We start from the raw sequence: 23,236 nt of genomic DNA on the forward strand, positions 1-23,236 counted from the left end.
AATTTTCATTCATTCTATTGGATATTCTAGCTCATCCATATGATAACTTGAATTGACATTTCATTTTATGATCTAAGCTTGAACAAATTCACTAAGAATGTGTGCAGCATAATGAAGTATGAAAACCTATCTCACATATGTTGCAGTGAATGTTACAAAATGTGATGCATGTTGACGTTCACATGTGAATATTAACAATCCCAGATAAATTTTGTAAGGCTGCAGCCCTTGCCTAGGAGAAACCACCGGGTAAATAAAAAAATTAAATTGTTGCATCCTTTATGAATATCCCAATTCTGATGAGTAAGCTGGGAGTAAGCACCTTTGTAAGTAAGCACCATTGATCTCGATGGGACGTACTTCTCAGTTTACATGTATAGTATTGGGTAGTAAAACATCAGAGCTACAGTGAATATCAGCATTCACTGGCATATTTCAAAAGGTGGAATACAAATATTTCATGTACATACTTGAGACTTTCTCCCAATTCTTCTGGGATTGTTTACATCTGCATATGGAATGTCAATTTCTGGAACCAACCAAGTCAGTTTACAAAATTCTGAAAGCAAAAAACATAAACAAATATTTATTTAATAGCCGAAGCTCTCTGGGAGGTTCACAGTAAATAGACATAGTAAAACATTTTAAAACAACTTTAAAAACCATAATAATGTAAAAAGTCAAACTAAAGAGATGTGTCTTCACCCCTTTTCTGAATTCAGAGAGAGTGGGAACTAGTCATAGCTCTGGGAGCAAGACAGAGGAGAAAGCCCTTTCCTGTGTCCAACAAGTGGGCCTCTGTGAGTGAGGGTGTCTTCAAAAGGGCCTCCCCTGCTGATTTTAGTAACGGAGTAGATTAATACAAAAACAGGTAGATAGCCAGACCCTAAGCCAGTCAAAGCTTTCAAAGTTAAAGCAAACTCCTCGAATTGAGCCCAGAAAACAATTGGCAACCAGTGCAGATCTTTCCATATTGGGGTTCCAAGCTGTCTTCAAGGATAGCACATTCCAATAGTCACTGGGCATTGCTAGATAGGGCGATATCCCGGGGATCATCCTGGGATCGTCCCTGTGCGTCCACATGACGCACAGGGCATCCTTGGAGCAGGGAGGGACGATCCCTCCCTTTCCCCGGGATATCACCCTACCCATTAATTTTGATTTTTCCCACGGTCTCGAGATGATCCCGAGACCGCAGGATGTGTGCTGGCGAGATCACATTACGCCAGTACTTTTACAACTTCATTGGCTGCCAGTCCAGGTCCGGGCCCGATTTAAAGTGCTGGTATTGACATTTAAAGCCCTAAATGGTTTGGGGCCAGGTTGTTTGAAGGAATGCCTCCTCCCATATGTACCTACCCGGACCTTAAGATCATCTACAGGAGCCCTTCTCTGTGAGCCCCTGCCAAAGGAAGTGAGGCAGGTGGCTACCAGGAGGAGGGCTTTCTCCGCTGTGGCACCCCGGCTGTGGAATGAGCTCCCCAGAGAGGTCCGCCTGGCGCCTACACTGTAATCTTTTCATCGCCAGCTGAAGACCTTTTTATTCTCTCAGTATTTTAACACTTAATTTTAACTTAAATTTAAATTTTACTGTTCTAACTCTGTATTTTAATCCTATATCAATTTTGCTGCGTGGTTTTATCCTGGTTGTGCTTTTTATACTGTATTTTGTATTTGTGTTTTTAACCTGTTGGTTGCTTTATTATGGTTTTTGATTTTTGTGAACTGCCCAGAGAGCTTCGGCTATTGGGCAGTATAAAAATGTAATAAATAAATAAATAAATGTGTGGCCCGCTGCCACGGTTTTGTCCCGGCTCTTCGCGAGTAGACTCGAGGAGCTGGGAGCAGGCATGGGGGGCACGGAGCTCGAGGGGGCTCTGTGCCCATCGGGGGTGGGGTGGGGGGAACGCGAGATTTTTTGTTTTGTTTTAAACACTTACAGTTTGTGCAGGAGCATTCCTGCGCTCTTCTCCGATTAAAAAACAAAACAAAATGGCGTGCCGCGTGTCGGTGAGGGGGACGATCTCTCGATCATAAAATTGCGAGATCATCCCCCTCAACCCCCCCTCATCTAGCCATGCCCTAAGTTAAAAGGATGCTTATTGCATTTGTTTTCTTAGAGATAGGAATGCACACCCACTGAATTTTGTGTTAGCACAGATTCTCTCTTGTGGTACCCTGGTTGTGGAATGCTCTCCCCTTGGAGGCCCGACTGGTGTCAACGTTGGCCTCATTTCGTTGCCAAGTTAAAGCATGGCTTTTTATCAAAGCCTTTGGGGGCTAAATTTGCCTAAAAGCTGCACATAGATTTAATTGTGTATTGCTTTTAAATTTTCTACTGGTTTTAGCTTGTTAATAGCTTAATACATTTTTAGCTGTGTACATTATTTATTGTTTTACACTGTTTGAATTGATTTTATTTGTATGCTGCCCTGAGATCCCAATGATATAGGGCGGGATACAAATGTTTTAATTAAATAAATAAATTTTGAAAAATATTTTAAATATTTATCTACACAGGTTTGTTTGTTTTTTTAAAAAAAAAATTAACACCCTCTCCCAAAATGTGCATTTGACAAAATGGCTAATTGCAATTAGTCATTATCAGGCACCTACTTGGTTATTACTGAAACACAAATGCAATACTTAGAGGAGGGCTGGAGCTTTATTGCAGACTTTGTCATTTGCTCTCCAAATATTGCCAACTAGAAGGTGTCCATTAACATTCTCGTGTCAAATATAGTATTCCAATCCATTGTTCAACCCAACAAAAACCAAATGAAGGCCGGGAAAAGAGGAAGTTGCTTGTGGCACCCTCTATTTTCCTTCCTTTCTTTTAGCATATAATATCCTTATATTCTGGCTCCATTTTCGGTGACCTTGCTGTAACTCTGAGGACGTTTTTCTACATGCGAGAGCATTTTACTTTGTTCTTAGCAATGACATTTAAAAATAGAGATGGTCAATATGCATTACCGCTGAGATGGAGCTTTGTGTTTAATATTGATTTCTGTTCCAAGTGCCCTCCAAGCACGTTTATTTGGGTGAAAATGATCTATGAAATATGTAACCAGATTAAACAGCCCCTCTTTTAAAGAAAAAAAAAACCCAACAAAACATCTGCAATCACTAAGGACTCCGCTGACATGGAAAACACTCCTTCCCCTAAACCGAATGAGGCTTTAAAAGGGAGTAAGAAAATAGTATTGTTTCTTTGAAGATGGCTTTATGTTGTATATTGTTTTGGTTTTGGTTTTAAAAATGCAGTTATTGTAATAGCAGGCTACTGATGAAGAAAATGAATGCAAAGATATATATTCTTTACTTTCAGAAATATCTAATATGCATTCTTTCAAACCTGGAGCTATTTTGCTGGACTTCTGGAATGAAGACCAAATGGCTGGGATTGATCTCAGCAAGACTGGAGTCTCTTCCCACGTTACCTCAAGGGTATGGGACTTGTGCACACTTGGCAAAATCCTACGCTGCTGTGGCAAGGGCTTGTATGCTGGAACCACACAGGAAGGGCTGAGCCCCCAGGTCATTCTCAACCAATCATTACCCCCCTTTGTAGCTGAGCAAAGATTGGTTGGGAACAACCAATGAAATTGCTTCTGCATCTCCAGTTTCCAGTGCAGTCGAGTGGAATCTTGCCATTGAAAAACAGCTCCCAATGCCACAGATAACACGAGAGGAGGCTTTGAATCCATGCATATTTAATTTCAATTAGTCCTAAGTAGGAACAGACTTTCTAGAGCAATGGATGGAAGATGGTTTTCAAAATTTGAGGTGGGCTTCCTCAGGAAGGTACAAGCATACAATGAATTTAAACTGTAATTGTGAGCTTTCGGAGCTCAGTATTTGTGGAGCTGGAGCAATAGTTGAAGGAACATCAACAGCTGTACAAACCTGCTGGGGCCTTGTACCTGCCAGTAAGATCTATCAGGTTGGTGGGCACAACAATCAGGGCCTTTTCTGTGGTGGCCCCATCCATATGAAATGCCCTTGCAGAGGAGGAATGACTGGTTCAATTCCTAAGTATTTTTAGACGGGCCTTAGAAGCCTGGATGTTTCAATCCACTTTTAATTAATGCTGGTCTGTATCCTATATTTTACATTTTCTGCTTTTAACTATTGCTGATATTTTTATTTTTTATTTGTATTGGAATTCTATTTTAATGCTGCTATTTTAGTTAATTTTGCCAATATTTTAGTTAAGCGTGTGTGTGCATGTGTGTTATTTTATGGTTTCATACTTTATTTTGTAAACAGCCATGAGAAGCTTTTTAAAAAACTTTATAGGAAGTATAATAATAATAATAATAATAATAATAATAATAATGATGATGGGATAGGAAAATGCCACGAATGAGAAAATAATAATAATAATAATAATAATAATAATAATAATAATAATAATAATAATACAACCCTAGTGGATCAGATGAAGGCCTATCTAGTTCAGCTTTCTGTTCTCTCAATGGCCAACCAGATGCCTATTGGTAGGAGACTGCCAAGTTACATCTTCCATGTCAGTCAAAGCTCAGGCAGCTATTTCCTGATGCTATGATTTCGGTGCGGCCTGGCTCATCTATCAGCACCAAGATTCAGTGGTTCCCTCTCAGGGGTTTAGTGACCGACGGATATCTTTCAGACTTATGCATGTCTTCAGTGTCCTTCTTCCAATACTGATAGTGATAAGCAAACACAATTGACTTATTAGCATTCCCTTTGACATCTCTTCTGAAGTAGCAAACAGCCTGCCCAATGTTTGTGCAGAAGGGATGCCGAGTGTGCCCATGACATTCCAGAGCCCAAAGGCTTACCCACAGATTTCATAGGGCAGCCCCACCTGCTTTCTTTTGTGCTTGTGAAGCTTTCTCTCCCATCTACCACCACAATTGACGTAAATAGTCATTCTGGAACTTTGTGTGCACAAAAGTACACCAATCTTTGGATGAGCGCCAAATGGTGTATTGCAGAGAAACAGCATTATTTACTGCAGTTTTGCCCAAAGTCAACAATATTTTATCAGGATAGTAGTTGTAGTTTCTTGTTGTTAACATGGCTATGAGCCCTTTACAGCACAAACAAAACATAGTATGGACCATCAGAGTACAGCAACATCAAGCATAGAGGAACAGTAGAAGAATAAAGTAGGACCTTTTAGGCTAACTAATACTTTAATTTATGTTTTCTACATGAGCTTTCATAGGTAAAACCTACTTCATCCAATGCAGTATTGGATAGAAACAAGGTCGGAAGGCCACTTATAGCCGGGTAGAGAGCAAACATCCCATTTCTTAAAAGAGAAATTGATTTTTGTTCTCTACCTAGAATCATAGAATAGCAGAGTTGGAAGGGGCCTACAAGGCCATCGAGTCCAACCCCCTGCTCAATGCAGGAATCCACCCTAAAGCATCCCTGACAGATGCTTGTCCAGCTGCCTCTTGAAGGCCTCTAGTGTGGGAGGGGCCACAACCTCCCTAGGTAACTGATTCCATTGTAACCAGGTAACTGATTCCTGCCTGCCTATAATTGTCCCCCCCCCCCACTATGCTTCTATCTATTACTTCAGCCTTCCCCAGTCTGGTACTCCCCAGGTATTGGTGGACTTCAGTGACCATCAGCTCCAGCCAGCATGGCCAGTGGTCAGGAATTTTGGAAGTTGTGGTGTAAAACATCCAGCAGGCACTAGGTTGGTGGAGGCTGCATTGCTGCATCTGATGAACTAGGCTCCAACTATTTGTTTAAAAAGTGCTACTTTTCAAGATAGCATGCTCAGTGTTGTGTGTAAAACTAGGTGCAATGGAGTATCTTGGAAGAGGGTGTGGCTGGCAGGCTGGAACCTTGAACAGTATCAAATACTGTAACATTTTGTTTCAGGTTTCACTTATAAGGTGTTGTAGCGAATTCTTTGATGTTAGCAGTGTATTGCAAACTACAATCTCTGATATTGTAGCCAATCTAATGCCAAAGATTTTCTATCCTAACTATCCACGTATTCCTCTATCTGTTCTCCCAAAGGGTGTGATGGTGATCTGAAGGGAAATTTAGAAGAAGTCTGAGCATCTAAAGCACATTTTCGGGAAAAATAGAATACTAGCATAATGTTCTTTAGGTGTAAAAGGACCAGCGCATTATGAATGTCTAGTAAAACATATATAAAAACACTTTATGTACTTTGATTCAATGCCAGGAGATTTCTCATGAAGGAATAGTTTGCACACTGGAGAAATATAATTTCATTTATGCACATAAATAAAATCTATCTAGGATTCATCAATCTAGCTTATAGACCAATGCAACCTTGGCTTTAAAGGTTTTCCTCCTTGAAATAGTAAATGTTCTGTCTGGCATTAAAACACACATGCCTAAAGTTGCTACTTTTATCAGTGCACGATCCCTGTGGGGCTGTTGCAGCTCTTAATTTTAGAATAATGTGTTCCTAAATATTCAAATAGCAAAGAAACCACAAACACTGCTTAATTAGTATTCTGGTTGCATGAAGGCTACTCGCTAGTGTGTATCTGAACAGCTGATTTTACCTAGGAAACATATGTGTGTTGCTCATGGATGATTCCAGACATTGGTGGAGATGGGCTGTTTCTAGGGCCCAGGTTGTCAGGAGTCGCTGGGGCTAAAACTGGGGACCTTCAGTTCTGTGCGTGAACTTTGGCGACTGCCCCATGGAATACTTCCCTGACAGTGAAGCATTCTCAAGCTCTAGACTGGGCCTGCCCAGCCAGTCTTGCCATTGGGCCATCTTGGGCAGGAAGCATCATAAAGGGCGTCTTGTGGGGTGGGTACCATGCCTGAGCATCGAGATCTTCCTGGTTTGCATTGGTGTGTTCTTTGGCTCTAACTCCTTCACTTTGGTCCCTTGACTCTGACCGCCCCCTGGCTCGGTTCCTGGCTTCTGGGCCCTAATTCCTAGCTCATATCTTGATAGCTGCCTATGGCTCAGTTACACAAAGAGAACCACTTAGCCAGAGCCAGCACTGTCCTTTTGGCTGTTTCTCAGTGGGGAGTCTGGTCAAGTCTGAGAGAGCTTGCACAAGCAGTACACCAATCCCTGTGATGGCAGGTGATTCCAGGATGCTGGGTTAACACACCTCATTCTCCTTCACAATTAAGAGGCTGAAATTGCCAAATCCTCCCTGCCGCCCAGCAAGGAAATGAAAGGCTCCCCTGATTTTGCGTTGTGATGATGTGCAGTTGCTCTTTGAGCTCTAAAACTTGCTGCAGTTCTGAGCAACAGTATGTCATACTTCTATTAAGGCTGGTTGGCCTCTCACAGGTAAACTGAAGGATTGTTGCTGTCAATTCAGGGGTGTTGTCAGTAGTAAAAGAATCAGTAAAAGAGAGCATGACCTGGCAGAGCCCATCATGTCCGTCTAGAAAAACTGCCATGATTCAGAAAAGAGACAACAACAACAACAACAACAACAACAACAACAACAGAACAACCCTACTGGATCAGATGAAGGCTTATCTAGTTTAGCTTTCTGTTCCCACAATGGCCAACCAGATGCCTATGGGAAGCTGACAGGACATGATTAGAGATGTAAAATTTCCAGAAATTTTGAAGCCATGGAAAAAACATGTTTTTTTTTCCTGGGTTTTTCTGGAGAAAAAACCAGAAATTTTCAGAAAAATTGAAATAATGCAATATTAGCACTTTTTACAGATTGAAAGTCACTTTGTTACTGTAGTTATGTCCAAGTTGATTTGGCATAAAATGATTACATTTGGTATATTAAAAGTACAGTGTATTCAAACAATTATTACAAATTTAATTTCCTTTTTTTACTTTTTTTGGTAACAAATGGAGCTACAAGCTCCTGAACTGTTAGGAATACCTGAACTGTTAGGAACCTTTTTGGTTCTGCCAGTTTATGAGGAGCAGGCAAAAAACAATTAAAAAAAACAAGAACAGAAGAAACCACCAACATTAGTAACAAAGAAAATTATTTATGTCTCTGCTAGTCCTCCATTGTCAAGACATAAAGCCCCCATTCCCATAAAAAGAACTGAGAAAAAAAGGGGGGACCAAGATTCAATGAATATGCATGAAATTTAATTAGACTCATTTTCTGAGCTATCGCTATCACTATCAGTGTTAGTCTCTGCTTCAATGGCAGTGCCCCCTAGAAGCAGAAATGCATCTTGCTCTTTCATTTGAGAGTTGTAGTCTCAGTTTGCAACCTAGGACTTGCTTGTTCTTAGTGCACAGAAATTGTAATTATGATACTGTACAGTGTTTATAAATTCTTTGGAGAAGTAAATATCTGAACACCTTCTCTTAAACATTTTATTCATCATGCTAAAATAAAACATCCCGTAATCCATTTTTTCTTCATTTTTTTTTCAATTTTCCCATTTCGGGGGACGACGACAAAAAAAAGGCTTCAGGGGTGGGGGAACCAGTTTTTCCCCAATTTTTCTGTTTTTTTTCCTGGGCCTTCACAACTCTAGACATGAGTGCAATTACATGCTCCCATTCATGTTCCCCAGTAGTCGGTATTGACAGGCATACTGCCTCCAATCCTGGAGGTAATGTATTTTCATCAGGTCTAGTAGCCATGGGTAATCTTATCCTCAGTGAATTTATCTAATTCTCTTTTTAAAGCTGTTCAGATTGGGAACTATCACCATAGTGAATTCCATAGTTTAACCATGTGCTGTGTGAAGAACTACTTCCTTTTCTCAGTTCTGAATCTCCCACCTTTCAGCTTCATTGGATGACCCTGGGTTCTAGTATTCACTTTCTCCACACTGTGTATAATTTTGTACATCTCTAACATTTCCTACCTTACCTTTTTATCAAAACAAAATCGCCCAAAATATTGGAACCTGTCTTCGTAGGGGATTTGTTCCAGCCTTTTGATCATTTTGGTTGCCCTTTTCTTTTCCATGAACCTCTGTAGGAAAAGATAGTGTGAAACCAGCCTGGGGCCTTCGCTAGACCTAAGGTTTATCCCGGGATCGTCCCGGGGTCGTCCCTGTTCATGTAAATGGCACACAGGGGATCCCGGGAGCAGGCAAGGACGACCCCGGGACGATCCCAGGATAAACCTTAGGTCTAGCTAAGGCCTGGGTCTTGAAAACTGTTTCATGACCTTCCAGTTGTAGATGGGGACCTTATTTATTGATGGAAACATTAATGTCAGTTGGCCACAGCATAAACTGTTTGGCCATGAAATCTGGTGTACTATCATCTTGCATATCCAGTGATTTGGGTGAGAATTGGGACTTCGAAGGCCTGGGAATGAATTTTCCTCTAACAACCAGCATTAAATATTGTTTCAACTGAAACTGTTTTTATGTAAGGAACGAGACTACAGAATCCGTATGGAATAGCACATTTGTGCTGAGTATATCATGTTTCCCCCATATACTCCTGTCTTGAAAAATTACAAATTCCGTTCCAGAAAGTTCTGATCTATAGGATTTTTCTCTTCACTCTTTGCCTCTTGTTTTTTTGTTTTGACATACAAGGTTTTTAACTCTCAGTGGAGGAAGTCCCAGTGATATAGGAAAGTCAGAGATGCAGCAAAAAGTGAACGTGCTAATCAAAAGAGAGGGGATGGAAGGAATAGCAAGAAAGCTGGACACAACGGAACAAACGCTGCAAATAATCATCGATGGATTGACTCAACCTGAAGGCTTTGACATTCGGAAAGGTAAGATGTTTGAAGTCATTGTTCCTGTTATCTCCAATTAACCATTTTCTCTATTTATTTCTTTATTCATTAAGCCCATGTCATTTTTAGATGGATGGATAGGCTAACTCCCTTATGTTGCTTGAGGGGAGAAAGTATTGCATTACTCCTTGGACTGGGTTGCAAGGGTTAGTTTGATCATTAAGAAATTTGAATGCTGTCTCTAAATCATAGTCTTCTAGAGCCATAGGAAGACGTTCTTTATAACTCCTTACAAATTAAAGCACCTTGGTCTGTTTTCACACTGGTTAAGTTTGTGATCCTTAACTTGCTTGTATTAGCTCTAGTGGTCTAGGTTCTTTGAAGATGGGTTGTAAATCTTCTGCTTTTTCCCCCTTGCTTGAATAGTGCAGAAAGTGTGACACTAGGGACACAAATGATCAAATGTCCTTGTTCACAAATGCAATGTTCTGTTTCTGTGGGAGGCTGTGGGGGTTGCATGTTTTCTGAAGGTTAGTTGAACTGGAACACATCCTGTGTGTGTTGATCTTTGCTGCAGAGCAAAGCTTGTTTATTTAACACATTTCTACTCCACTTTTCCCTAAAATGTCCAAGAGGGGTTAACAATTAGAATATATACAACAACCACAAACCCCAATCATACAGTTCACAACTATGTGGTCAACAGTGTTTAATAACAGGGATGAATAGCTATGTACATAACAACAGAATGCCTGTCAAAATCTGTTTCAGTGAATTGCCTTTATCAAGCCCATATCTGTAATTTCAAAGGCTTTGGGAGAAAATATTTTCTGTCCACTTTAAATTAGTTATTGCTGAGCTTCACCTCTCCACTCTTCTAGTGGTAACAGCAAATCCTCATAAACCAACCACGGGTGTGAAAGAGGTTTTTACAAACTCCATCTGACTGAAATTTTCTACAATGCTTTCATAATGCCCAAGGACGAATGCATTCATTCCCGTTATTAACATTGTTGCTAATATAATTGTGAACTGGATTATTGAGGTTTGTGGTTATTGTGTATTGTCTTAGGGCCCCTAGCTGTGCAACAGTCTGTGGAACTCACACACCCCTAATTATCTATCTGGCATTACTATGCCTCAGTCACTCTTCCAAAACAATCCTTATTCCAATAGATGCATAATTATATAAACGCCATGCCACATTATATTTGTTAAAGTTTCAATCATTTACTTTGCTGAACATTAAAAAGTTTCGAGTTGCCAGCATCATTGAAGAGAACCAATAAAATTAAATGGATAATATAGTGTGTGTGTGTTTATATACATCATCTTGCAGCCAAAAGTTTTAATTATGCCACAGACCGCAAAAAAAATCTTTTTTATGTGCACATGTTTAACAGCTGATCATATGTAGGGAGCAGATGAAGGGGTACAAAGCCACTCGGACATGCCAGGAATAGCGCACGCGTGCACACCCACACCCACAGAGGACTTTGTAAAACATATAAGTGGCTCTTGAGTAACTGCATAAGCCTACCTCTGCCATAAGCATTAAAAACTCTTTATTTAAGGTTTGGGGATGGGGGGGGGGATTGTGTGTGTGTGTGTGTGTGTGTGTGTGTGTGTGTGTGTGTGTGTTTTAATGGAAAGTGCCACCACTGCATAGTGTAATATTGCAAGAAGCTTAATTGTTTGGGAGTTGAGTAATTAGGTTCATTTCTTCACTGGAAACGCTGATATCATGCAGTCTGCTGCTACCCCTGCTAGACCTGACTGTGCAGGGTCTTTTCCTTTTACTTTTCTCTCTCCCTCCCCCCTCCCTTTCTTTCTTTCTTTCTTTCTTTCTTTCTTTCTTTCTTTCTTTCTTTCTTTCTTTGAAAGCTTTCCAAAAACATTAGAAACATTCCCACTGATTCAGGTGATGCCACCACCTTTGCACTTAAAAATAAATATATGTTTGGGCATAGCATTTGATTCCAAGACCTAGGATATGAGGTCCTTCTGCTGGGAAATGTGAACATGTCTCTGCTAAACTCACAGTGACAGTGTACCAGGAAGAGAGGGGGAGAAGGTTTTTTTTATATAAAATTGCGGTCTAAAAATAATGAGCAGTGAAACTGAATCAAGAAAGTCTCAAGAGCAGTCCTGTATTTTCTCATGTAGTGTACATTCAGAAGCGTTGTACACATGCAGATAAATCACCTGATACACAGTTCTTGGGACTGTACATTGCAGACTTTAAAAGGAAAGGAAAAAGAACACCCCGCATGCAGAAAACGGCCGCATCTGAGTGAAGGGTAGGGTGGAACCCTGCTGCTGGCATGTTAACTTTCTACAAGAAAGGAGAGTTTGAAATGTGATCCTCTACCTGCAATCTGAAATGAGGTGGTGTCCTGAACTCTTGTACCATGTGAATTATCTGAATGTGCGGACTAATACCCATCTGAGACACTCAATTTGATCCTAAAAACTATTTTCAACTAGGTCAGTGGAGAGCAGCACCTTAAAAACACAACATTATACCACTGGGACCTGCAACTAAACATTGCAGTGTGGAATACTCCTGCTCAGTATGCCAGCCAGACCCTCTTCTGTGATACTCCATTCCATTCCTACTTCCACCCAGTTTTTCATTTTTCTCACAACCATCGGCATTCTATACTCACTGAGCATGCTCAGTCTTCATTGGGCTGTTAGGGTTTTTGTTTCCCAAAGGTTTACTTTTGCAAACATTGGGATTTTCCCCAGCCTGCTAATACCCCTCTCTTGTGTGCAGATGGTGCCATTTTGGTGACATAAATAATGGCACTTACCTATGTGCATCAGGAATAGAGGCAGCGATGAAAATCAATTGAATAAGCAGGCATATTCCTCACAGGTCTGGAAGTGGTTTGCAGCAAGCATCTCTGTCAGATGGAGGGCACAGTACCTGGTCATTTGGACATTTATTTATTGCTTTTCTATACCGCCTAACAGCTGAAGCTTTCTGGGCGGTTCCCAAAACTTAAAACCATCAAATACAATTCAAGGTATAAAACAAACCACAATATAAAAAACACAATATAAAAGTGCCATAAAAGCACAACCGGCATAAAACCGAGCAGCAATGAAGAGATTTATACAGATTTAAAATACAGCTTTAAAACAGCAAAGTTAAAGACTAAAATTATTATTATTATTATTATTATTATTATTATTATTATTATTATTATTATTATTATTACATTTATATACTGCCCATAGCCAAAGCTCTCTGGGCAGTTTACAGAGATTAAAAACAGTGAACATTAAAAGCAAATATACAAGATTTAAAACCATAAAAAGCATAAAAACAGACAATATCCATTTAAAAACTACTATTCTGTGGTCAGTTAAGAAAAAAACTCAGCATATGCTGTTAAATGCCTGGGAGAAGAGAAAAGCCGAAAAGATAACAATGTTAGCGCCAGGCAAGCCTCATCGGGGAGATCATTCCATAATTGGGGGGCCACTACTGAAAAGGCCCTCTCCCTTGTTGCCATCCTCTGAGCTTCCCTTGGAGTAGGCACCCGGACGAGGACCTTATATGTTGAGCGTAGTGTATGGGTAGGTTCATGTCGGGAGAGGCGTTCCATCAGGTATTGTGGTCCCAAGCCATGTAGGGCTTCATAGGTTAAAACCAGCACCTTGAATCCAGCTCAGAAACGTACAGGCAGCCAATGCAAGCGGGCAGAGTCGGTTTGTAAGCTGTTAAAATACTGGGAAAATATAACGGTCTCCACCTAGCGTCGAAAAGAGTATAACGTAGGTGCCAGGCGAACCTCTCTAGGGAGCTCATTCCACAGCCGAGATGCCACAGCAGAGAAGGCCACCTGCCATGAATCTATCTCCCTTCTTCCCCGCTCCTTGATGGTGCCCCTTCGCATACCAGACGCATTGACCTGAGCTCATTCTCGCTTGCTCGCCCCCTTCTCTTTCCTTCCCAGATTGCATTGACTTGCGTTGAACCATGGTAGCACCCTTCCTAACAGCTGAGCATGCTTAGCACATCAGGGCAGACTCTAGGGCAACAGAACAATTAAGAAGCGAGTGGTATCTTATATATACATATCCCTTTGGGGAAATAACTGAAGCCGGATTTGAGTGGGAAACATGAGTTTCTCCCTAGTTTCCACCTACCTTTGATTTTGGTAAAGGCCTTGGCAGACTCAGATCTAAATTTTGGTCCATTCATGAAGTTCTTGGAGCAGCCAAGAATAAATCATTCCCTCCCAGCCTCACTAGGATGGATTCCTATAAACCACAGGTGTGCGACATGCAGCACCTGCCCCACTCACTGCCACCCATCCCGGGAGGAAAGGTTTTAAGCAAAAAAATAATTACAGAAAAATATTGGCACCCAGAACACTGCAGAGTCCTGAAAAGGTCAAATCTAGCTTGTTTGCAAACTAGATTTGACCATTTTAGGTTTTGTAGTTGCTGTGGAGCTCTCAAAGCATCAAATGTAGCTTACAAAAATGGTAGATGTGACCCTTTCAATGTTCCGGACACCATATGATTGAACTTTTAGGAGGATGCAGTCAGTGAGTGGCAGGGCATGTCCAGGAGGCAAAAATAATCTATGGACCTCCCAAAGTGACCCATCCCTGCTCTACACACTTAACTTGGATGAAATCTGATTGACATCCATGGGGCTTCCTTCTGAGTATACATGGATAGATTCAAACTGTATGCTTGGTGTGAAAATTAAAGGAGAAATGCATTGTCCCAGATCCAAAGCGCTGCACAACAGTTTCCGCATGCATGCCAATGGGGCTTCGAGCTTGTGTTTCTTTCTTGTAACACAGCCTTCCCCAACCTGGTGCCCCCCAGGTGGTTTGGACTACAACTCCTATCAGTCCCATCAGCAAGTCCCACTTTGTTCAATGGAGCTTAATCCCTAACAAGTGTGTTTGGGATCGCAGCCCTGAAAAACCTTTTATTTTCAAGATGTACAGATTCTGCAACTGTGGTGCCAGCCAGTCAGCTCTGAATTCGAAGGATATGAATAAGTGTGTGTTTCATGTGTTTATAATATCACTGGAGTACTTTAGGTGAATTGCCTGTTTATGTAGACCACAAGCACTGAAATATAACGATGATTATACAGCTGTATTATAAACCATCTAGAATCAGGTGTATACACACACACACTAGACATACACACTGGAATAAATGAGGGCTGTATTTCTAGTATGCCTGGATGTCCAAAAGGCAACTCTTGTTGTTGTTGTTTTTGTCCTGCCAGTTTTGCGATGTTCAGCTTAACATATAATATGGACCTCTCTCAGAAGCAGATTGAAAGGTTAGCAAAATAACAACCCTCTACTGCATTGGTTTGTGAAATTTCTACCCTTCCATATCAAGCCTGCATTTCTGGCACAGAGGCTTCTGTGCACTGTGGAGGATTCTGCAGCGTAATCCAGGGCAGAGCTGCGCACCAGGCAGTCCCTGGGCTGCACATGGCCCTGCAACTGCTGCCACACCCTGGAGGCGGCTTCCAGGAGCAAGATTTTGCTTTCAAACACGGCTCGCTCCCCGCACACCTGGTTTTAAAGAGAAAATGCATTTTTCCCCTGCTGCTGAATTTTGGTGGCAGGCTGGGATGCAGCTCCTAGAGAGTTCAGGGGTGGGGGGTGTATTGGCTCCTGGACACCCAGAAGTTGCCCATAACTGATCTACAGACTCAGGTCATATGGGGCACAGAACCTCACTGCCAGTGCCGCCTAGGCAGTGTAGATAGGCGGTGTATAAATTAAATAAATAAAATCCACTGTAAAATGGGAATGTGCCTTAGAAAGCACTCCACGCTCCCCAACTGCACTCCAGATCAGTAGTATGCTTTTTAGTATGCTTTTAGGATGTTTTTAAACAGTGTTTGCCATGTTTTTAATCAGTATTTTATGTGTTTTGTGCTTATTGATGTTCCCCGCCTCGATCCAATCGGAGAGGCGGGTAAGAAATAAAGTAGTAGTAGTAGTAGTACTAGTAGTAGTAGTGAGCAAGATCAAGGCATCTTTCAGCTTGTGTTTCCGTAGAACAGAGTTTGATAACCGCTGTTCTGTCATAACCTTCATTCTTTATGGAAAGCCCGACGAATTCTTAGTGGAGATGCTGAGTATATTTTCTCATTCTTTATGTAAAAACAAATCATGGCTCCCCATAGATCACCCATAGTCCAACTTGGACGGTTGTCTTTACGAAATCTTATTTTAAAATCATGGCGTTGGGGTTTCAATTTGTCTTCCCTTTTCATGACAGATTTTGATAAACCGGATTTCAAGAGGAGCATCGTGTGTCTTGAAGACTTACGTGTTGGAACTATTCTCACGGGAAGGGTCGAGAACGCGACTCTTTTTGGAGTTTTTGTTGACATTGGAGTTGGTAGAGCAGGACTGATTCCAATTCGGAGAATAACAGAAGACAAGCTTTCGAAAGCAAATAAACGAAGAAGCCTGAGCCTGGGCCCGGGAGAAAAAGTAGAAGTCAGAGTATGTGTAATTGACATCGCAAGATCCAGAATAACATTGGACCTTATCCGTGTGTTGTGAGCACATTGTTGGTGCCTTTAGTTTTAAGGGCTAGCATTTCACTATGCCAAGCAAAATGCTGTGGAAAAATAGGGACCATTCATGGCAGCTCATGCATTGGGCTACCTAGAAGCTCAGAACCAGGCCAAAAATCACACCCAAACTCCAATTGCATGAATTATTCTATAATCTTTGAGCGGGGTGGGTGGGGGAGGGGAGGGTGAAATGTACATGGTCACTGACATTTGTACAATTGGGAAGGCCCTTTTCCAAACCGCTACCATTTTGGAAATCACAGTGTCTGTCTGTGTAACCCCCATCTGGAGCTATACAGTCAGCAATTCCACAGCAGTTTTGACCAAGGTGCAATGGCCAGCAGACTCCCACAGGTGAGCATGGGAGGCCAGCAAGTGTTTAAACCAAGCCTTAGTTTCTTCAGTGGAGAAAGATGAGTAAATCCAGCAATTGTTAGGCCTAGTTCTCACTGTGGTAAGCATATGTCTAGGTTGTAGCCTTTCAGACTTGTAGGTGGAGGCTCATAGGTCTAAATGCTCTTCCATAGAAAATATTCCATGTTTGGGGAGAAATATTCTGGGCACTTAGCTTGACCATAGTTTTCTATTTCTGTTTGTTTGTTTGTTTATTTGAACATTCAGCCATATTATCCCTCCCCCTGTAGTATGGAGTAGAACAGCCCAGGCACACACTTCTCAACGCCTACGTAAGATATAGCAGTGGCCTGAGCACTTGGCTCCAGCATTAGTTTGCTCCCAGTTAATTGCCCACCTATTTTGTTGTGCATTGAATCTCCTGTTTGCGGTCTTCAGCTCAGCTTCAGCAAGGAATGGCTCTGTGGATCTGTTTCTGCAATTTTTATTTTAAAAGCTGTTGGTTATTTTTTATTTTTTTTTAGGGGGAAGGAAATTGGCTTCAAAACTGTTTGAAAAAAGGCAAAGAAAAAGTAATAACTGAAATTAGGGTTGCCTAAATCCAGAATAACAGGAGGAATTGCATTGTGCCAATCTACGAAAAAAAGAAAAGAAATTGATTTGTTAATTCCAGTTGCAAATTTTTATATATATATCTTGAGTTACTATCTTGATGCACAACAGGAAAATGTTTTCATTAGTGGATGAAATGTTGTCCAATGTTTTCGTTAAAAAGTGTTTTTATTAAAAGAGAAAGAAGGAAAAGAAAAAGAATTCATTCTTTGCCCAAGTATCGTTTGTCCTATTTACCGACTCTTGATTGCAACAATCTGAACAGATATTTCTATGTAAACCTTTCAGCAGCTAGGTTTGCTGGGCAACCACTTTAGGAAACCCGCCTGTTGGACGGAGCAGGGCTGCAACACCCAGTCCTACTAGCAAATCTCATTGTTACAACCTCTGTTCTTTCCACAGCCCTTATTTGCTTCTGATTGGGCAGTTGATATTTTTCTTGAGTGCCAGATAAGGCCCAGGTGTCAACCCTTGCAGTAGAAAGTGTACTGTGCAATTTTTCTGGAAGCAAAGATATGTGCTCTTTCATGCTTTAGACCAGGGGTGCAAAACCTTAAGCTCGTGGGCCAAATCCAGGCCACCTGGAGTCCCAACACTTCCTGCTGCCTGTAATGTTTCCTGCCTGTAACTGGTTTCCCCCTGTTAAGCCTTTCTCATGCCTTTATAAGCGGAAAGGTTGGGGCCAGGCATGCATGATTCAAAAATGAAGCTTAGATGCCCTTCCCGCTATACTCAGCAGAAGTAGCAGCAGCCAGCGATAATGCATATACTGCAACTGAGAAACCAAAGATGGGGGACGTGCCAGTGGGTGGGAGTGGATGGAGGAAATTCTTTTCAAAAACTTTTCTCTCTTTCTGGGGGATTTAGAGGGATGTCACCAACCCTACACTCTGATTAGTACCACCCCTGGTTACTGTACAGAATGGAGCAGATGAATGACCCCCATGGCTCAAGGCTTGCAATGTACATTTGATTGAATGATACAATGCGTACTGGAAATGAGGTAGGTGGAAGTTGGGTGTCATGGGGGAGATCTGAAAGGTGTGTACTTGGGGTTGGATCCAGATTTAGTTATATGTAGAGCAGACCCATTGAAATCAATAGGAATTCAATTTGTCATTAATAACTTGAGTCCCATTAATTTCAATAGGTATGCTTAAATCTGGATCCAACCCTTGGTAGGAAGATGTATACATAGAACTCCCCCTTACGTTAACACCCCTGCTCACATAGGGTTGTGGTGTGCAGTGAACCTGGAAAAAAGGGCGAGTCAGGGACCCAATGAAGAGCAAAAAAAGCAAAAAGGAATAGAGGGACCTCTCAGGTGTACTGGCTACAGCTAAGGTAAGGTGTAATAAATTGGATTTAAGTAGTAGAGTGCCTGTTTTAAACAGCTTTGTCTAGTGGCAATGAACTTCCAAGTGAACCGGGATGGTTGCCAAAACTATCTGTTCCACAGGTAGGGAGGTATAAATTATTACGCACTTCCTCGACATAGATTTTGGGTAGAGGCCATTTAGATTAGGTTTGCAGTCATGATTAGCAGGATGGTGTGAAAAACATACTGCCGGTGTTGAAGCTTAATCAAAGAACTGGTTTAGCTAGTCCTTTACCCTTTCACAGCTAGTGGAAAGCTGCACCTGAAAACACATGATTTGCTTCATAAGAGGATAGGTGAGTTCCTGGTAATTTATACCAGGCAATAAAACATTTACATAAAACATGGCAAAGAAATGTGTGTTGGGAGTAATGTGTGTTGGGAGCCTTTAATTTGATGTTTATTCCATCTAGCTAAAAGTGGGCTAGATGGAACAACTATTAGGTGGATTCACAGTTGGCTACAGAATCAGACTCAAAGAATACTTATTCAATGAACAAAAAGCCTGCGGTTTATAAAACAACGTTAAGGCCGTACACTTTTCCACCAAGCACCAAAAAGCGAGGAAATTGGTAGTTAAGGTTCACCAGCCTTAACGCCACATCCTCCCTAAGGAGGCAGAAAGTACCAGTGAAATTCTCATTCTGCCAAAGCAGATAAACCATGAGGACAGGATGGAGAATAGGATATGCAGAGGTGACTGTGGGGTTGTGGAAAACTGATGATGAACAACTTAGAGCCACCTACTTCTTTTTTTGTTTAGAGCTGCCCTTCCCCAACCTGGTGCCCTCCAAACGTGTTGGACTACGACGATCCATCATTGCAAGTCAGTATGTCCCATGGTCAGGAGTGCTGGGACAGCAGGATGGGGAACGTAGGGCGGCGGCTCCAGGAAAGCCCCCCCCTACCCCACCCCACTTACCTGCTCTGTCGTCGCTGGGCCCAGGCTTGAACTGAGCGCCCTGGTGCACCCGGAAACAAGGCCACACCTGCAGCCTTGCTTCTGGGTGGACCCAGGGGCTCTATTCAAGCCTGGGCCAGGCGACGACGGAGCAGGTAAGAACCCACACACACCTGGCCCCTTACCTGGACCTGCTGCCACCGCTGCACAAAGTGCGGCAGCTCCAGGCAACCCCCCTCCTGCCTGGCCCCTTACCTGGAGCCGCCACTGCACAAACTGTTGCGGTGGCAGCTCCAGGCAAGCACCCCCGCACCCCACCACTTACCTTCTTCGTCATGGCCTGGCCCGTGCTTGAATCGAGCCCCCGAGTCCACCCAGAAGCAAGGCTGCAGGTGCGGACTTGCTTCCGGGTGGACCAGGGCGCTCGATTCAAGCCTGGGCCCAGTGATGACGGAGCAGGTAAGTGGGGTGGGCTGGGGTGGGGGCTTGCCTGGAGCCAGCACCGCAGTTCGCACAGCAGCGGCAGCGGGTCCAGGTAAGGGCCCAGGCGGGAGGAGGGGTTCTTACCTGCTCCGTTGTCATCGGGCCCAGGCTTGAATTGAGCTTCCGGATGGACCAGGGCGCTCAGTTCAAGCCCGGGCCCAGTGACGATGGAACACGTGTGGGTTGGGGCTTACCTGGCAGCAGGGCCAGGCAGGAGCGGGTGGGGTTTCTTACCTACTCCGTCGTCGCCGTCCAACACCTTTGGAGGGCACCAGGTTGGGGAAGGGCTGCTCAGTCCTGGGCCCAGTGCTCTTCAACATTTTTATTAATGATTTGGATGAGGAGGTGCAGGGAACGCTGATCAAATTTGCAGATGACACCAAATTGGGTGGGATAGCGAATACCCTGGAAGACAGAAACAAACTTCAAAGTGATCTTGATAGGCTGGAGTGCTGGGCTGAAAACAACAGGATGAAATTTAATAGGGATAAATGCCAGGATTAGGGAGGATGGCAGTGAAGGTGTGCTGGGAATCAAGGCAGTCGGCTGGGAAGAGCAAGGGGGGGGGGGAGATTGTAATCCAAGTCAGAGAAGACTTGGAGGGGCTCACAAAGGTCTCGTCTTTGAGGCAGACGTTACAAGCCTCCAAAGCGTATCACCAAACCCAAGTGCAGCAAGCATTGCTCTATTATTATTATTATTTATTTATTTATTTATTTATTTATTTATATAGCACCATCAATGTACATGGTACTGTACAGATAACACAATAAATAGCAGGACCCTGCCGCGTAGGCTTACAATCTAATAAGTTGTAGTAAACAATAAAGAGGGAAGGAGAATGCGAACAGGCACAGGGAAGTGTAAACAGGCACCGGGTAGGGTGAAGCTAAACAGTATATTCTGCTATGAAATATGCTTGCCAAAGTTTTGCAAACATTCACTTCAAAGAATAATAAGGCTTCCGACTTTCAGAAAATGCTTTAGGTTTTCCCCACCACCACCACCACCACCGCAGTCCCCAAGCTTTGCTTTCCATCCTGGCTTAAGGTTTGGAAATTGGAAATTCCTATTATCTTCAAAATCAATTTCCTTTTTAGACATTGTGGTTTTCAAGTTCCTGACATCATAGTCTGATTATTATAGTTTTTCCCTATGGTTTTTCCTTGCTTTGAGACTTCAGGAACAATTGTACCACATGTTTTTCCAATAAGCACTGGGAACTCCTTTCATTGTGTGGTCCCCTCGTGCAGTGGAATAATAATTAAAAAAAAACTTTCTTGGATGGAATCTATGACATAATTTTGCTTTAATGATATTAAGTGCAGTTCCTTGTAATGTTTTTAAAATTAACAACTATCTTTTAAGAACATTTGTTGCAATGACTGTTTCATACAAAATAATATAAAAGTATAAGCACATAAGAAGAGCTGTGCTGGATCAGACCAAAGGTCCATTTAGTCCAGCACTCTGTTCACGCAGTGGCCAAACAGCTGCCCACAAACTCACGGGAAGGACATGAGTGCAACAGCACCCTCCGACCCACGTTCCAGCTACTGCCTCTGATACTGGAGGTAGCATATAGTCATCAGGACTAGTAGCCATTGATCGGATTCTCCTCCTAGAATTTATCCAACCCCCTTTTAAAGCCATCCAAATCAGTGGCCATCACTAACCTTGGGGTCGCAAATTCCATATTTTATGCGCGGTCTGAAGAAGTGCTTCCTTTGATCTGTCCTGAAGGTCCCATCAGTCAGCTTCATGGGATAACATTTAGCAGTGCAAGTCAGTCACCAGGCCTGTTCAGACAACACACTAAGCCATGGTTAGGCCACTAACCGTTTCACAGCAAATGGTTAGTAAGTGTATTTAAACCATGGTAGTGTAGCCACTATGGTTCACATTGCGGGCCGAGTCATTGTTCACATGACATGCTAAGCCATAATGTTTAGCTCAAAATGCTTAACCCCCATGGCTTAGCGTGTCATCTGAACAGGGTCACATTTACTTAAGCAAAGGAATCGTTCCTATTTTATTCTACTATATATGCCCACTTAATGGCTGTCCCTCTCTGCATGACCTAAGAAAAGCCCTGCTGGATCAGATCAAAGGTCTATCTCAGAGGTGTTTAGCTTCTTTCAGCCCAAGGCTCAAATTCCATTTCAGAGAACTGTTTCCCCCCCCCCCCGGCAGGGGTGGCTGCATCCCAGTGGTGCATAGAGCCCAAGGCAAAGGGGTGGGGCCAAAAATACCAGCGTATTTTAGTTTGAAACTCTTGCTGCCAAGTTACTAAGCCTTATGAAAGACACAACAACCTTTCAGAATGGGGAAAAACTGCACAAAAGCCAGGAAATCACCAAATGATCAGTCGCCAGGGTAAAGAAGGTGGGGCCAGGGGAAGGGTATCTATGAGGAATCCTGGAGGGCTGAATTAGGACCCAAGGAGGGATAGATTTTGTCCCTGTGTTTGACATTCTGCATTCTTGGGCAATCTAGTACACCATCCTGTTCCTCACAGTGGCCAATTGGATGCTTGTGAGAAGCCCAGGGCTAGCCCATCATGTTTTGCTGCCTAGGGTTTTAGCTTAATATACTGGTTTTTAGCTTATTCATAGTTTAGTTTGTTTTTAACTGTGTATATTTATCGTTTTATATTGTTTGTATGCTTTTACCTGTACTCTGCCCTGAGATCCTAGTGATATTGATCCTCCCAGAGTGCAAGACACAGAATAGCGGGCTCAAGTTAAAGGAAGCCAGATTCCGGATGGACATCAGGAAAAACTTCCTGACTGTTAGAGCAGTACGACAATGGAACCAGTTACCTAGGAAAGTTGTGTGCTCTCCCACCCTAGAGGCCTTCAAGAGGCAGCTGGACAGCCATCTGTCAGGGATGCTTTAGGGTGGATTCCTGCATTGAACAGGGGGTTGGACTCGATGGCCTTATAGGTCCCTTCCAACTCTACTATTCTATGATTCTATGAAATCCCAGAATGGATTTGCATTTTGCAACCACACTGGCATTGGGGCCACCAGCTTCCACTGAGGCCAAGTGTGGCCACACCATAGATATGATATGATGATAGTGGCAGTTTTATTTTTGTTCCTTTTTCTAATAACCACAGGAATATATTTACGTTTTTTTTAATGGCTTCTTTGGGACTGTAAAGTTGGCAATCACCATATCTTATTTGTAACTTGGTAACTCTAAGCCACTTTCTTCTCACAGCTGAGTAAGAACTACCCTTCCATCGATCCTGGTAGAAACAGCTGCGTAA

General features: G+C 42.5%; 1 protein-coding gene across 1 annotated transcript in view; it reads left to right on the forward strand.

Annotated features, from left to right (window-relative positions):
- SRBD1 (S1 RNA binding domain 1) overlaps positions 1–16,348 on the forward strand; it is a 207,178-nt gene extending 190,830 nt beyond the window's left edge. The window contains exons 20-21 of the mRNA XM_063123963.1: positions 9,502–9,686; positions 15,930–16,348. Coding sequence (XP_062980033.1) covers positions 9,502–9,686; positions 15,930–16,219 — 475 coding nt within the window. The 3' untranslated portion in view covers positions 16,220–16,348. The remainder of the gene's footprint in view (positions 1–9,501; positions 9,687–15,929) is intronic.
- Positions 16,349–23,236: the final 6,888 nt, after the last annotated feature.

This window comes from Elgaria multicarinata, chromosome 4 (genome assembly GCF_023053635.1).
Source record: "Elgaria multicarinata webbii isolate HBS135686 ecotype San Diego chromosome 4, rElgMul1.1.pri, whole genome shotgun sequence".
In the NCBI taxonomy this organism is placed as follows: domain Eukaryota; kingdom Metazoa; phylum Chordata; class Lepidosauria; order Squamata; family Anguidae; genus Elgaria; species Elgaria multicarinata.